Raw genomic sequence first — 16,679 nt, forward strand, 5'->3', positions numbered from 1 at the left:
AAAATGAATTGCATATCATCTTTGTTCTACCTTGTACTGTTTTTCTAGGCAATAGATTACTTTTAAATGCCTTCGGTTATTTATTTATTTATGGGAATATTTTACCTATTTGAAAAAGAACAGGTCTTATATACATGTTTTTCTTGACTATAACATTTTTACTGGCATCCTTTTTTTCCTATAGAAATTATTGTTAAATAGTGGATACAACAATGTGTTCATCTATAATCATAATTTTTCAAATAGCTTCACCTCCCAGGGCCGCCCCATGGCTCAGTTGGTTAGAGTGGGAGCTCTGAACAACAGGGTTGCAGGTTCGATTCCCACATGGACCAGTGAGCTGCGCCCTCCACAACTAGATTGAAGGACAACTACTTGGAGCCGATGGGCCCTGGAGAAACACACTGTCCCCCAATATTCCCCAATTAAAAAAAATGTTTTGCTTTTAAATATCTTCACCTCCCATATTTTATTAAAGTAGGTTGCTGTGGAGGGACTTCTGTATTTCCCTTTTTAAAAAATTTACACAGTCAAATTTTGTAATCATTAAAAGCAAAGTAATAAGTCCCTTTCCCTTTCATAGCTTAACATTTGCTAATTCTTTGTGGTTTAGTCATTAACTCCTTGGAACTCAGTAACCAAATACTTTTCATCTCTGTAGTCAGCATCCTGAGCCATTTGGTGACACATTTCTGTGGCCCTTCATCTTTGGCACTATTGTTATAACATGGCCATGCTCTCTGAGCATTCTGTCTCATCTACAAGCAGTTTCTCAAATCCAGAATAACCACAGGTATTTTTTAGAAGGCTACAGTATAAGAAATGTTGACCAAGAGTAAAACCACAATACCTGAAATCTTTACTTTTTAAAAAATTAGTTATTTTCTGTTAAGCAGTGTGCCATTTCTGATCATTTGTTGAGGACAGCTAACTGAGTCAGTCATCTCTAATTGGGGAACGGAGAGAATGCATGAACTTTGATCCAGTTCTCCTTGTAAAGGGAAGGGATATTTACAGCTTTCTTTTAGAGAGTTAGCATGCATGAAATGAGAACGGTGTTCACATTGTCTTGTCATTGCCCTTTTATTAGAATACTTGGTTTTTTAATCTGGTCTGATAGTAAATAAATTTTTCAAGAAGCAAGAAGTCTATAAGTGAAGACATTTATATGACTGTGAAATGAGATGGGAATTAAACAGCTAATGATAATAGAATACCTCTCTGAGAGGTTACAGCAGAAAACTCCCAGAGGTTTTTTTTTTTTTTTTTTAAGTGTATCAGTTATAATTTATACCAACCAAATTTGATTCTCCTGGTAATGGTTTTCATTCTCAAATATGAAATCCAAAATTCTACTTTTTGATTAGTAAAAGCAAAATGTAAACAGTGCATCTACAGAAAGGGTATATGGTACTTCATTGTATTATAGTCTTACAACTTTTCTGTAAGTTTGGAATTCCCCGAACATTTTCACTTTTTTTTTTTTTTTTAAGTTAGAGGCATGTATATTCAGGATTTTAACCTTTCCTAGAAGATTGACCGATATTCACATATTTATGTTTCTATTATGTTTGACTTTCACACCTACCACCTGGTTACAAAATCACAATGTGATAAAATTATTTTGGCGAGAGGATAAGGAACTATGCATTAATTTCATTTCTGATTATAAAGTCTGTTAGTCCCCCACCCTTACTTTGCTCTTAATTTTTACTTCACCGACTAATTTTGTGGTGAAGTGCTAAAATCTTTTTGCTATCCAGCTTGTACTGCTGTGTGTGTTTTCTTTAGGTATCACCTTGATCATTAAGTTTTTCTTTTTGCAGCATTATTTTTCTAGATTATTTGCGGTTCAGCCACCAACATAATTCTTCTGGTCAACTAATATCACACAGTTAAATCCTGAAGTTACCAGAAGTGAATGATTTCTGCATCCAGATTTTTTTTAATGCAACATATACATGAAAATAGCCTCACCTTCTAGAAATTATTCACTTAGATATAGTGTCATTTTATGCGTATAGCACTTAGGAAAACTAGCTTCATTTTCCAGAACTGGAAACTCAAGCCACAGGTGACAAGGGACTAATCCACTTACAAGCAGTGAATCCAGAATGTGGATTTGACTAGAATTCAGGTATGTTATTTGCGGTGAATCCTGGCTGGCAGGCGGCTTTGTGTTCTTGTCAGAGCGCCTGACCTCTCTGAGTCTGTTTTCTCATCCACACGTGATGATCCCGTTTGGCCTTCCCCTCGGGCTTGTCAAACACAAGGAAAGTGAAGTCAGGGGGCAGTGATTGGAAAACTACAAAATGCTCTAACGTCTCATCTTTCTTTGTTCTTTATTACTCTGCACAGTGTTCTTTTAATTTTCACAATTTAATGTTAAATTGTTTTTTTAATGTTTTGTTGCTGTATAATTCTTAAGCTTGATACAACATGGTTATTTTTCATCTTTTTTATTAGTATTTTGAATGATCACTGCTGCCAATAATTGTAAACTGTTTTTAATTTTATGGAGACAGTACAGTCACCTTGAAATCGCTGAAGATTATAATCTATTTAGGATAACTTAATCTTTTTTTTTTTTTTTTTTTTACAGTCCCAGGCTGTCTAATCTTCCTGGCTGGTCCCTAAAGGATGGAAATGTTTTCCTGGACAAGGTAATGATTAACTGAAGCGTGTCTACACCCAGTGGAAAACCCTCTTGTCATACTGGAGCCACCCAATAGTAATGTGACTGATTGGCTCATGTTTTACCCCCATGTGTTGTTCTCCTTGGAAAATCCCAAGATCCATGTAGGGTCTTTAGTGCTTGGTGATTATTGGTTTTAAGAGCCTTTTAGGAAATCTCTGTTTAGATTCAGGTCCAATTTTCTCATATGAAAAAATAAAAAAACTAAGAACTGATGCTGCAAATACATTTTATCATCACAAAGAAAAAACTATTATTTTTATAATTGCAATGAGAGTTTCAAAGGTGGTGCTGATGAGAGCATTCCACTGACTCTGACTGGAAGGAGTAAACTTTTTAAAAAAAAACACAACTTTAAAATCCTCGAGTGTGAGTTTTAAACTGCTTCTGTCTGGTGTCAGATCGGGGTAGGGCCTTGTAAAAAGTTTGGGTCTTATTTGGGTGATCAGAGGCCACAGAAGGTTACAGGAGAGCTGTGTCATCATCTGACAGGATCACTTTGGCTGCCGTGTGAAGAACAGACTGAAGAGCTAGGGATTTGCCTTCCCAGGCAGTGTGTTCTTGAAGGTGTGGGAGGGAAACCTGTTCTTGGGTAAATTGGAGGTAGAAGGCCTTCCAGACTATGATCCAGCTTTTCCTGGTGGCCTAGAATGAACAATCTTATAGGTTGTGGGGAGAAAAGAACATAGTTCTAGGAATCCTGGATTTGGGGTCCTATTACGACTTTATTCACTGACTAACATGTCTTAAAGTAAATTATTTAAATTATTTTTTTTTCTAGGCTGTTACATATTTGACAGTTGATTATCTTCATGGTAATCCTTTCTCAGATCCACAGGTAACTTATAAATGAGAGACCAAAGGTACAAAAAAATGTTAAAACTATAATCTAGTCAAATTTTATACTAAAAAAAAAAAAAAAGATAAAATGTAAAAGAAGGTTAAAAACTATAAAGCTCATCCATGCCATTCTCAGTCTTCTAAATCATTCTTCCTCTCCCAACTTTCACAGTTGAAAGACTAAGTTTAAAAATCCTTAAAATGATTCCTCTGAGTAAGGCATTTCCTTTTTGTAATAGATGTAGTTAAATAAAGAGGTGTTCTTTTTACTAGAATTAGTTCCTATAAACTGCACCCCAACCTCAAGTGCAAGCCAAATGCATAATTTGAAACGAGATTTCCCTCATAGTTAAACGGTAAAATTAGGTGACATTCAGGAGCCTGTGCACCTGATTTCAGCCTAATTCTCCTGCTGGCTGTAAATCATTGTTCCTGAGAAAGGTTCAGAAGCATCCCATTACCAGAGCATTGTGAGCGAAATGACTTGCATGTGTATGTGGGAGCATTTTATTAGGAGGGAGCGGTGAATAAAATACAGTGACATTGTCAGTGCAGGAATGCAAGTCATTCCTTCCAGGCGAGGAAGGATGAGAGCTTCAGAGGAGGCTTTGTCATCTGAGGTAGGCGTGCCCTGGTAGGGAGTATTATAGGGAAGAACATTACATAGCCAATTTGAGATCAGGCAGAGTTTGAAATTTCCCATGATTTGTCTTTAATCATTTTTAACCTCATCCTAAGGGAGTTGGGAGTCTTCTCCCATTAAGCATAATTGCTCATTTGTTTTTAGTTGGCAGGTACATTGTAATTAAGAACTGTTTTCAGTCTTTTTTGGCTCAGCCTTTTCACTGGTTAAATGGTACTATATAAGGAGAGGAAGCAGAGTATACTGTGGAAGGCAAGGTGAGGAAATATTTTTTCCATCAAGGTTCTGATAAGAGACGTGTAAAATTCAAAAGGAAAATAACATATAGTTAATACCCTATTTTCAAATAAAGATTGAGAGTAAAATCATTCAGACTCAAATATAAATATAGATACATGTATATATGAATATATAGAAATACATGTTCAGTGACTAATGAAAACACAGTAGAACAAAATTCTAACAGTATTTTTTCTTTGTGGAAGGAGCAAACTGTCAACCAAAGTCTATTTTACCAGTTTTATTATAAAGTCATAGATAGCTTTAACCTTGATGAAACAAAAAATTCTCCATAGATTTCAGTTTAAAGTGTCGGTGAGGGAGGACAGCAACTCTAATAGCCTTCTGGGGACATTGTAGCAGACTCTGTTGGTGGCCCGCTGGTGTTTGTTCAGTGTGCTCTGTCATCAGAGTCCAGCTGCCAACCCTGTGTAGCTTTGCTGGAGAGTTTTTCTTGAGGCTGCACAAAAAGCAGGAGTTGCTGTATAATTATCCCAGATTCCTTGTCCCTGGGTAGGATAACTTCAAGGTGTATGTTTTACACCCCAGAGTTTCCTCATGGGTATAAGGCCCACTTACCCACAGTGGTATGTGGCTCAATAACACATCCATTATCAGCCACTTCTTTTCCCTTTATCACTTGCCCATCCACTTGCTGAGGCTCCTGCAAGCTCAGCGCCTCCCATATGAGCTTGCGTTCTCTCAGGGTCTCTTTGTAAGAGAATCCAAAATAACACAAGCATATTAAATATGGTAGGTCATGGGCAGAGTGGGGAGTTGTACTATATTCTCTTTCTTTATAAGTATATACCTTTTTTCTTTTGAATGAATACGTGTGATTTGTAATCCCAAATAAATTGTATTCTCTGCAAGGTCAAAGATTACATTCATGGAGGTGATGGTGATGGTGGTGGTGGTGGTTTCATCCCTACCTTCTACCCTTCATCTCCCTCTCTACTTGCTCCTTGCCCTTCAACCCTTGGTATGAGGAGAAAGAGGCTCTAAGGTCAGGATTCCTAACCTGATTGTGTAACAAAATCAGTGAAGGTGCTTGTTAGAAAGTTTCCATGACCTCGTTCCCATAGTTTCTGATTCCTTAGTTCTTAGATAGGGCCCAGGAATCCTGACGTACATCACTGTTCCCAAGTTATTTTGATGGTGCTGGTATGGTCTACATAACTATTATTTGGAAAGTACTGGCTCATGAGTTATGGAAGCAGCGTGTGTCTACACAGGGCTTCCTCAAAGAGGCATCAGAAATATGCATGCAAGTCCTGGGTCAGCCACAAACCAGCATTTTTTATGAGTAAAACACCTACCCTCCCTGAGCCTAAACAGTGAACAGTTGGCCTAAATAACCTAGCTTCTCTCCAACTCTAGCAGTCTGTGATTCCTCACAACCAGTTTGTTTGGGGGATGAAATTTCTTTGTTGCTGTATCTATTGGATATCTCTTCCTAGAATTTTTCCTTTTCATTTATTTTAGGAGCTAAAGGAGTGCTCCGGTCACGTATTTGTGGATTCTGTGCCTGAATTCTGCTTACCAGAGGTAAGTTAAAGTGAATCTTCTTGTAGAAGCAAAGTCTGTCTTAACCATCTTTCAAAACAAAGTCAAGAAATAAATTTTAGGGGTTTAGCTTCCTATTTTCAAATTGCAATAAATCTGTTATTCCAGGCACTTTGTCATACAGCTAAAATATGATCATTTAGGAGCTCTTTCTATTGTTTGTTAGTCATTGTCTCTTCCTCCTATTCCTAATTCTTTCCAAAATCTCCACTGACACCTGTACTAGGGCATGGTTTTGAGCAAGATAAAGAAATAACTCTGGCCTTTCAGTTTTGTAATTATAATGCCTGTGTCTTAGATTAGCCATATTTTTCCTAGTCTTGCTTACGGTGAGTAATTGGGAATTGTTCTTAGCCAGTGCAGTAAACTGTAAAAATTCTTGCTGACTTAAAAAATCATATTGAACATTGCTTGAAATCCACAGATTCTGAACAGAGTTATGGATATCTGTTGTTAACCTATTATTATCACAGTGGGACTGGTTATAAGAGTTTGGGGCCAGTCTCATCCTTTTAAAGGAAACAAGATCAGTTTCCATTAGTCCTAAAGAAAGCTAATCTCAGCTGACAGGCCTTATCCCCAGAATGGCCTAGGTGGGGCTCTTAGCAGACAGATGAAATGTAAGGAAGCCAGTAGCTAGCTAGTCCAGGGCTCCTGAGGAAATCAGTGAGAATCTACCATCGTGTTCTTTGCACGTGTCCAGTGGATTGCAGCACCTATAGAAAATACTTACACAGTTCAGTGCCAAAGAGAAGAAATCCAGAGTACAGTTTTCCTTATTTCTGTCCTCTCCTCTTCCCTTCCTTTCCATTTCTACACTTTCTTTTGACACCCTACAGATAAATATTTTTCTCTGTTTAAAGTATGTATATGTGCCCTTTTGGGGTACCAAAGGGAAAGAAAAGATGAAAAACAAAGAAGGACGTGGTAATTGAAGGTGGCAGATAGGGAGAAAGTTTGAGACAAAATAGTAAGAATAAGGGTGTAGGTAGACAGTTGCCAAGAATCCTGTGTGCTCTCCCTTAGTGCAATTCAAATCTTTTTGTCATCTTCATTTGTCACATAGGGATTGGTTGGGCAGTTCCCCGTCTATTGAAACATTCCTAACCCCGGGTGCTACATTTATTCTCAGTGTACTACTATGGCGCTGACTGCTGCAACCATCAGTGTATAGACAGCAATGTAGAATGTATGTGTTGGTGTTCTGATGACTTTCTCACTTGTTCCATATGGAATACTAAACTTGGAAATTAGAGAATTACCATTTCACAGTTCACCTTTTGGCAAGCTAAAGGATCATTGATATAGTTAGGGTTCTAGAGCCACAAAAAATTTTTTCAAGTTGTGTCGTAACACCTGGTTTATGACAAGTTAGTAGTACTCACTGTTTTAAGGTAGAACCAGGGCATTCTGTGGTCAGAAGGAAATAGGAGAGTCATAGAATCAAGAGAGAGGTACTTCCTACAGTCTGTTCTTCACTGATCTGTGGGTGAGTTAGGCAGGCCTAACTGGTGCTACTATAATCTAGTGCTGCTACCTTAAATCGCCTTGTGTCCCCCAAGGTCTGCACTGTAGACCTGAGGGCTAAGACAGTATAGTAAGTATCCAATAAATTGTGGTAGCTTTAACCCAGTTCACGTTATGTGGATCCCAAGTGTCCATATTCAGGAAGTTTAAAATTAAAATAATGTTCATTGGATTTCACTGAGGGAAAGTATATAAGTAAGTGTATAAGTGTGAGTATATAACTTTGATTTGGATGTTAAATTTATTTCTCATAGGGACAATGATTATGTAGGCATTCTGGATATATATTAGGTTGGTGCAAAAGTAATTGCAGTGTTTGTAATTATTTTTAACCTTTTTTTTATAAGTTTATTGGGGTGACAATTGTTAGTAAAATTACATAGATTTCAGATGTACAATTCTGTATTATATCATCTATAAATCCCATTGTGTGTTCAGAGTCAGTTCTCCTTCCATCACCATATTGATTATTTTTAACCTTTTAAACCCCAGTTACTTTTGCACCAGCCTAATATACAGAATATATATATATGTATATATATATATATATATATATTTTTTTTTTTTTTTTTTTTTTTCTTCTAGCTTTCCTTACCAAATTTCTCATCATTTTAGATTCTGTGGACTGATTCTTATATATTAAAAAGAAATTTCAAATGTTCTTACCCAGTTTCTATATGTGAGAGGGAAAGTGGGAAGCTTTTGAGTTTTACTGTTACTTCAGCTGTCCTTCCCATGTTTTCCCCTGGATCTGTCTCTCTGCTACTCTGCTTTAATTTCCTTATTTGTTTAAAAATGGTTCCAGAGAGGTAGTGAGGAATAGGAGCGGCAGAATGTTACATGACCCTTCCTGAGGACAGTCTTGAAACTGCAGTGCCCAGCATGGGAGTTAGGGTGACATAAATTGGCTATTATTGTCATTAGGCATTTTCTTCCCACAGATTGCCATTGCCCTAAGCAGTGAGTAACTTCTGACCTCAAACCTATATGCCGTCCTGAGGAGCTGATAATGCCTTGGTGTCTTTATTAAATTAACTTGTTTCATATGTAAAGTCATTCGACCAGATAATACCCACAGCCAAAATGGTACATTTGCAAAGATGGCCCAGACATCTTTGTTACTTCTTCTCTGTGGGGGACATACTCATCAGATAGTCTATTCTCCTAACAAACATTTCCTGGACTTACCACATGCTGTTCTTAGTGCACCATACAGTTTTCCAGCAGTAGCTTCCATGAGAGAGAACTCTGGTTAAGGTGCTGTCTCAGAACCATGGCGTCTCACTTGTCCCCACAGAGGGAGCTGCTTATAACCAACTGTGCATCCCGGGAACTGGGAGGGGACACAGATGAGTCAACAGGCTTGTCAACCTCAGAGGCATTTAATATTTGAGGGACAGATGCTACAATATTTTTACAAATACTACAAAGAATATTTGAAGGACGTTTAATGCTTTGAGATGCCATTGTACAGAACAGTAACTGCCATAAGAGGGATGTACGTAAAGGGCCTTGGTTGTTCTGAGGAAGAAGTGGTTTCTTTCCTCTGAGCAAACTAGGAAGGCTTAGAGCAAGAAGGGAAATGAGCTTTAAAAGAGTAGGACTTAAATTTATGGGCAAAACTTTCCCTTCTACTAAATGGGTTTTCATAAAATTCACTAAACATGGTAGCATTTTCCCTCACTTGCCATCCTGTCTTTTACATTTTCACATGACCTCAGTAATGGGGTAATGGGTAGATACGGGGTTAAGATTAGGGTAGAATATGGTAATTTTATTTTGTGACTCTGCCACTGCATTTTTTGGCTCTATATCCAACACAAGTGGATCTAAAGTTACCTCAAAAAAAAAAAAGTAGGTTTTTGCAGTCAGCTTTTGAAGAGCTGGTTTCTACGTGCTGCTCCCTCTGTTCCCATAATCCGTAGAAGTGACGCATTACATCCTGGTTCCCCTCACAGCCTGTATTGTACTCTGTCTGCTGCATGTCACCGGGTTTTACTTGCCAGTCAGCAGCAGCCGAAGTGCTGTCGTTTCTCCTCATGTCTGAGAACTCTGGTTTAGTAAAACCAGGGCCGAATGTTACATGGTGGACTAGCTGCAGTCTCATTGTTATCAATTTTGTCCTGCTACTTAATATGAAGAAATATCCTAAAATGAAACTAAAAGTGTTGTAGGAAAGGCATCATTATTCCGAAGTACAAAAACTCCTTCTCTGCATTCTGACAGCATCATTTTTCAGTCCCATCAGGTTGATCTATGCGCTCTGAACAGATATGTATCATTCCCTCCCCTTGCTTTTCAGACGGAGCTAATAGATCTGTCTACAGTAGATGTGATCCTCATCTCTAACTACCACTGCATGATGGCCCTGCCCTACGTCACCGAGCACACCGGCTTCACCGGCACGGTGTATGCCACAGAGCCCACCGTTCAGATCGGCAGGTGAGAGTGTTCCTTTGCCATCGCCGTGTGGCTGGAGAACCCCTGGCTTCAGTGGTGACTGTTCACTAGAGTGTCGTGCAGGAGTGATTGTTATTTCCCTCTGAGCAGCTGACCCAGGGAATAAGCATGAATAGACAGCTCTTTAGATAAAACAGATGTTCACTGGCATTGCCTAGAGATTGATGCTGTGAGTAGTCTTCGTTGTCTTTTGTTTAGTTGGGGGGCTTTTTGTACCAAAACTGGAAGAAGGAGTTCACCAAGACAGATGCTGCTAATTAGGGCAGGTAACGCTTAGTAAGATGCCACGAAGATGCAATACAAAGCGCTTTAGGAGAAAGGAGCATAACGTATTTAAGAAAGGAAGAAGTTTTATTACTTTGCTTTCAAAATTTCCCATTTTATGGATTATTGCAGACAATAAATGGAGACAGCTTGTAGAAAACAGGGTAAGTAATTATATGGTTAAGTTGTCTGTTCTGTTGAGAGAGTGAAACTCAGGGCTCTGACTCTGAGAACGCTTTGCCATCTCTTCCTCTGCACAACCCCCCCCCCCCGCCCTCTTACCCCACAGACACACAAACACACGCCTTCATGGTAGCTGTAAGTCACCATGCTGTCAGTTAGTGAGAAGAAAATTACCCCAGAAAAAAGAACTGTGCTAGAGCAAACTAAAAAGTGTGGTAGAACGTAAAACTGTCGAAACTCAAAATATGGGATCTTGGTGTCCATATAGATTCTTTGCTTTGGGTTCTAGTGTCTTGCCAGAAGTCCAACAAGATGAAATTACCAGCAGTGAAACAATATGTCCTTGCTTTTGTGTCAAATCACATTACCTACAGCATGTATAGAAAAAAGTAAGGGATCTGAAGAAGAGACATGGGAAAGTAAAACACTCGAGGTGATGATGGGTCAGTTTCAACGAGAGGCTAAGCTGAAAACATGAGACTCTACCCTGAAAATGTTACAGCGTGAGGATGGACACACCCGACTGTTCTCCTGAAAGCTGCACCCAGAATGATAATGAGCCTGGCTCCCAGATCTGAGGATGCTGAAACTAGTACTTCTCCTGCAGGGTGCAAAGAGGAGATGCCACTAGGAACAAGTAAATAAATGGAAACGAAAGGAGGTTGTTCAGCGTTCAGGCAGATCCTCATATATGTATAGCTTGCCACATCTCTTTGTTGATTGGGAGAGGATTTAAGTCATTATGGATCATGTCTACTTATGAAAGGAGTTTCCCAATATTGAAAATCTGTTTCTAGCTTTTTGTTCATCCCCTAGTTATCCAGGATTCTAACAGTTCTCTGCTCCATGTATCCCTTAGGGCATGCGGGTCATTGATCCAATCGAGGGAGGCATTTCTTAGATTCCCTCGGTTGAGATTCTGTTAACTACACAGCCTGTCCTTAAAAACCTGAGTTAGGTTTTTAGGGCTCATCTTTAGAGTGTTCTCCCGTGGGGAATTTTGTTAATCCCTAAAATACACATCAAGAAAACTTACTTTACCAGGTAAAAATGTCTGTCTAATATTACCATTTTAAAAACCTTACCATTACCACCCCAACTGCCACCAAACTCGGGTATTTCATAGTCATTTAACTTTTTCTCCTTTTGTATTTTTACTTCTACAAAGGCAGTGATCTTCAGAGTGAGAGTTAAACCATAGGCTTATATATTTCAGTGTTTAGAGACAAGAAACATGCCAGACTTGTTTTAAAGGTGAATCAAATCATATATGTTCTGAATTTTTAACATTCAATGAGAAGGCTGGGTCTTTGTTCACCTTTGTGTAAAACGCTGCCGGCATTTATATACATCTAAGAGAAAGGTGATTGGGATGGGGGAAGGCAGACAAGCCCATTTCTCTTGACTACGGTGTGAGAGTGCGGTGTTTTTCTAATTCTTTTATGAGTGTTCATCACTTTTTCTGTTTACTCTCAGGCTTCTCATGGAAGAGCTGGTGAATTTCATTGAACGAGTACCCAAGGCTCAGTCTGCCTCCTTGTGGAAGAACAAGGATATTCAGCGGTGAGCAATAGGCCTGTCTCTTCCCCTTGACAGGCCTCTGAGCCTTACTTAGGCTTTACAAAACAGCCCCATTTCTTTTCTGATTTTATGCTTAAACGTGTGCGGTTAGAACTAAAAAGATTCTTTTTTTCCTGTTTTATGAAAGGGTTATTATGTTTGATTCAACCAACATACTTTAAGAGGCAGCCATGATAGGTACTGGGAGTTTTTAGAAATCAGTAAAACAGTTGGCTCTATTGTTGAGGCACTCAGGGGTTAGTGTTCCCATAAATACACAGTTAAACAGGTATTACAATCTTGGATGACATGTATCAAAAGAAATGCTTGATCACAGTACTGGACTCACTCAGAAAATGAAGAACTCTTCTCTCCCTAGGGAAGCTGCGGAGGACATTCGTTAGGAGATGACAGTTTAGGTGGGTCTTGGAGGAAGAATAGGGCTTTTCCAGATAGAAAAGGTCGGGAAGTGGGGCTCCAGGCACAACATCGTAGGAGACAGTGTATGCAGGAAACAGGAGTTCAGGGTGGATTAGAGAAGGTAGAGAGGAGAAAGATGAAACTAAAGAGGAACGTTGGAGGGAGATAATGAAGAAACTGATATGTAAAGTTTGAATAGTATCGAGAGTGAGAAGTCCATCAGTGGAGGTTTATAAGAAGGAGAATGACGAGATCACGTATTTGTTTTGGGAGAAGTAACTGTGGAAGCAGCATGGAGGATGGATGGGAGTGCAGAGATGGGGCAGCCTAAGACCAGCCTAAGACTATCCAAAACCCAGGGGAGAGAACACAGGCCTCACTTAAGGCAGTAGCAGTGAACGTGAAGAGTCTAACTTAAAAGAAATTCCTGAGACAGAATTGAAAAAAATTGGTAAGAGTTGTGTAAGAGGCCTTGAAGTTGGAATTAGGAGTGTAGTGCTGCATGGAAGCCAAGGGCAAAAAGAAGTTTCCTCAAACCCAGGCTGGTCTCAGATATTGCCGAAAGAGCACATGGATGGAGATGAGGCCCTTGGCGATGGAAATCCCAGAGGGGTTAGTTTTAGTAGAGTGCTGGGATCAGATGATAAGAGCTAAACAGAAATATAGTAGAGGAGACAGAGGCAGCTTGGTTCTACTTCTGTGCTGTCATGTTTAATTGGCAGCACAGGACGCCAGTCAGTCTTAATGTGCGGCAGTGTCTCTGGCCCTGCCACCTGCTGTCCTCACCTCCAGGCACCACAGGGGTCCCGGCCTGGCAGGCCTGGCATCCAGAGCCTGGCATCAACACCTGCCCCGTGTCTTCCTAAGTGGCATGTGTTCCACACACTCCTACCCAAGTCCCCTCTTTTCCAGCTACCTTGCCACCGAGTTATCTTTCTCTCTAGGTCAGTGATTTGTTAGCCATCTGATTACCCAAACTTTAGAATGTCTTAGTTTTGATGACTATTCTTTCTACAAAAATATGTACACATACTTTGTTTTTATACTGTAACTGTTTCAGAGTTTGATCACGTGAGCCTCCTGTATGCATTTCCTTTCTACACATGTTATTTAACGTATGTGGCACTATTCCGTGTTTTATTTAATTTTTTAACATTATCGTTTTACAGAAAACAGGCACAGAGAGGTTAGGTAACTTACTCAAAGTCAGCCAACTACTAAGCAGTAAAATTTGGATTCGAACCCAGGCAGTCGGGCTCTTAACCACTGTGCTAGGCCGCCTCTTGGACACACACCCGCCTCTTGTCACGTGTATGTGAGCCTCCTTTTATGTGAGAGGAGGAGGAAGTATGTTTAACTGTGCACATTTTCTCCTGTGTTTCATGGATCTTTATGTGTCTGTTTCCCTGATTGGGAATATGGTGTCTGTATGGCTTCATGGTAGGGAATGTTTTCTGGGCACACACATCTGAGTCTTCTGTAGGTACATAAATGGCTTCCTTGATCTGCCTGCCTACTCCCTTAGCAGGGACCCCTCCTCATTTTGCACTCTTATTCTCAGCTCCCTTTCCTTCTGCCCATGGCTATACATTCTTCCACTTTTCTTTCTCTTTCCTATGTGCTAACTGGACCACATCGGACCCAATTCTCTACATTTCCTTCCTTGGAAACCTTAGGACTTTGTTTTCTTTCCCCGTGGAACATGTATGACTTGGCTTCCCTTACTTCCTCCTTTTAAATTTATACTCTGTATAATATTCTGCCACAAATAATTTTGGCACACCAGAAATGGTGTTCAAAGGTCCCTGTTTCCTGACTCTCAAATCCTGGGCCAAGTCTTAAGAAGTTCCAAGTCCTTATTTTGCCTTTTCTTCTGTGACCTTGGGCAGAGTCCTTGGCAGTTTTCCTTTATGTCCCATTCTTTGTAAAATACAAGATAACTGGCTCACAAAAGAAGTGCCATTGCATATTAGGGAGAAGTGTGAATTTAACTTCAAAGAGCAAAGTGCTATGCTAGGGGAGGGATCTGAAATTTATTTCATAAGATGCTTAGGAAATCTCCTGTTTAAAAAAAGGTGCTAGTTAAAATAAAATCTTGAATTTGCTATCTCGCCACCTGGTGGGCAAAAATCAGAGACTTTTGAAAATCAACTTGATAGAGGAATGAGGAATAACCTGCACTGTTAGAGAGACCGTATTTCATTATTGTGTATGTCATGACCACATTGCTGATCCTGGTCAATTATTTTGTTTTGGCTTTTGAGCATGAGATGAGCCATATTAATGAATAGAGAAAGAGAAGAGTCTAATTATTGGAAAGAAGATGCTGAGGTATTAGAGAGACAAACCAAGCTGTGTCCTCTTTTTCTCCTGGATAAACTCAGCATAAATATTAGAAGGTGTGGGAGAATTTGAAGAATTTGTGGTTGACATCAGGCAAAAGAGTTCTTTTGAAATAGTCACCTAGAATTTAACCCTGGGCCAGAATACTAAAAGTGTTTCATTTGGACAGCGTTTATGCTAAAGGATTTAGGTCACTTGAAAATTTTTCTCCGTCACAAGCCAGTTGATCTCTAGGGTCCCAAAGTACTGTGGCATATGATACTGAGAAATACTGCTGGCTAGTACATTGACATTTTTCCCAAGTGTCTTTTGTTGTTGTTGATTTGTTTCTTTCATTCCTCCACTCCCCTTATCCAGTCCCTACAAAGTAGGGGTCGCAAACTCAAAGATTCCTGCAGGGATGAGAAAGTATAGGAGTCAGGCAGGTGGCTGGGAGCTGTGGGCCAGAGACCACACCTATCTGATGGGGCAGCTGACAGTAGTTTCAGCAGATTGTGGCCATATGGGCGTGTGAGCCCATGACTGCCAAATCTGCTTTTTTTTTTTCTTAAAAGAGAAGCTCAAAATTTGGATGTTTTAAATGTGATTTTAAAAATCTTTCCAAAATGTTGGCTCACACATGAAAAAAAAATCCTGTATGATCCAAGTAAAAACACCTCTGTGAGTTGGATTTGAGGTTCGAGCCCCCAGCTTTTTACTTATACTTCAATCTTATACAGGCAATCACTTGGTTAAGTGCCTAGAATTAATGCATCTTAGTAGCTTAAGTTACTAATAAAACCATCAACTAAAGAAAACAATAAATTAAAATCTTTCCAATTCGTCAGTCAAAGGAGTCTGACAAATTCCCTTAAATCATTTCCCTTAAATTGTAGTTTGAATTAGCATTTGATTTAGTATTAGTATGTATACCCAAAAAAAACTATTACTCTTGCTTTTTGGCAGCTGTCTGACTCCCTGCCTCACTTGACATTGCTCCTTGAGATTTATTTAGAAGTTAGCCATCCTTCTTGCTCATTTTGACGTTGCAGTTTACTCTTCTTGAAAAAAAAGATTTTGAAGGGTAGGAAAAGGAGAGGCCCTTGCAATATGATTTTTCAGTCTCTGACTTTTCCGTACCCCCTTCAAAGTTTAGATTTTTTAATGGGAAAATTCAAGGCAAAATATTTCATTGAGAAACTAACCCGCCCTCTCGTGTTTTTTATGTAAGGCTGGCATTTTTTTATATACGTGGTAAGGCTAGAAACCTGCAATTGTAAGTAAGGATATCGTCATAATCCTCACAAGCAGTAAGGAATGATGCATTGATATATTCCTGGCTGAAATGTTCTGGCAGTTTTCAGTGCTCAGAGCTTAAAATGCGGGTTCATACCTTACAGAAGATATAAAAGGAAAAACAAGAATGCTGTAGTTGAAGTTCCTCTGCTCTGACACTCCTTGGGTGTTTATAGAGAAATCAGGTCTAACTATCTAATAGGAAGAAAATGAAAGCTATGGACTTAGAGGTCAAATAGACTAGTATTTGAATTTCAGATCTGCTTCTTGGTAGCTACAGCAATTTATTTCTTCTAGGCTCAGTTTCCTAGGAATAATATGAGCAACTTCACAGTGTTGTTGGGAGAATTAAATGAGTAAGATGAGTAAAGTCTTTTTTTTATGGTGCCAGGCACATAGTAGGTGCTCAGTAAACACCTTTGTCCTTTTCCCCACTAATAATACACTTGGCTTCACATAACCCGCTTTCAGTAATGAGAACACATCTGGCTCCCACAGCCTAATTTGTCTTTAAACGCTGCCTCTCCTGATGAAGCAACGTAGGATAGTAGAAGGGAAACCATTTTCTCATCCCACAGTTGCCTGTAGTTATTTAGCACTGTCATTCTGTTTCTGTGACTCAAT

At 39.3% G+C, this 16,679-nt stretch overlaps 1 protein-coding gene across 1 annotated transcript in view; it reads left to right on the forward strand.

The window, feature by feature from the left end:
* INTS9 (integrator complex subunit 9) overlaps nucleotides 1–16,679 on the forward strand; it is an 86,703-nt gene that overhangs the window by 33,035 nt on the left and 36,989 nt on the right. Inside the window, exons 3-6 of the mRNA XM_019733114.3 lie at nucleotides 2,603–2,663; nucleotides 5,943–6,005; nucleotides 9,853–9,992; nucleotides 11,934–12,020. Of these exons, the coding sequence (XP_019588673.1) occupies nucleotides 2,603–2,663; nucleotides 5,943–6,005; nucleotides 9,853–9,992; nucleotides 11,934–12,020 (351 nt within the window). The remainder of the gene's footprint in view (nucleotides 1–2,602; nucleotides 2,664–5,942; nucleotides 6,006–9,852; nucleotides 9,993–11,933; nucleotides 12,021–16,679) is intronic.

This window comes from Rhinolophus sinicus, chromosome 15 (genome assembly GCF_057876585.1).
Source record: "Rhinolophus sinicus isolate RSI-liver-muscle chromosome 15, RSI-T2T, whole genome shotgun sequence".
In the NCBI taxonomy this organism is placed as follows: Eukaryota; Metazoa; Chordata; class Mammalia; order Chiroptera; family Rhinolophidae; genus Rhinolophus; species Rhinolophus sinicus.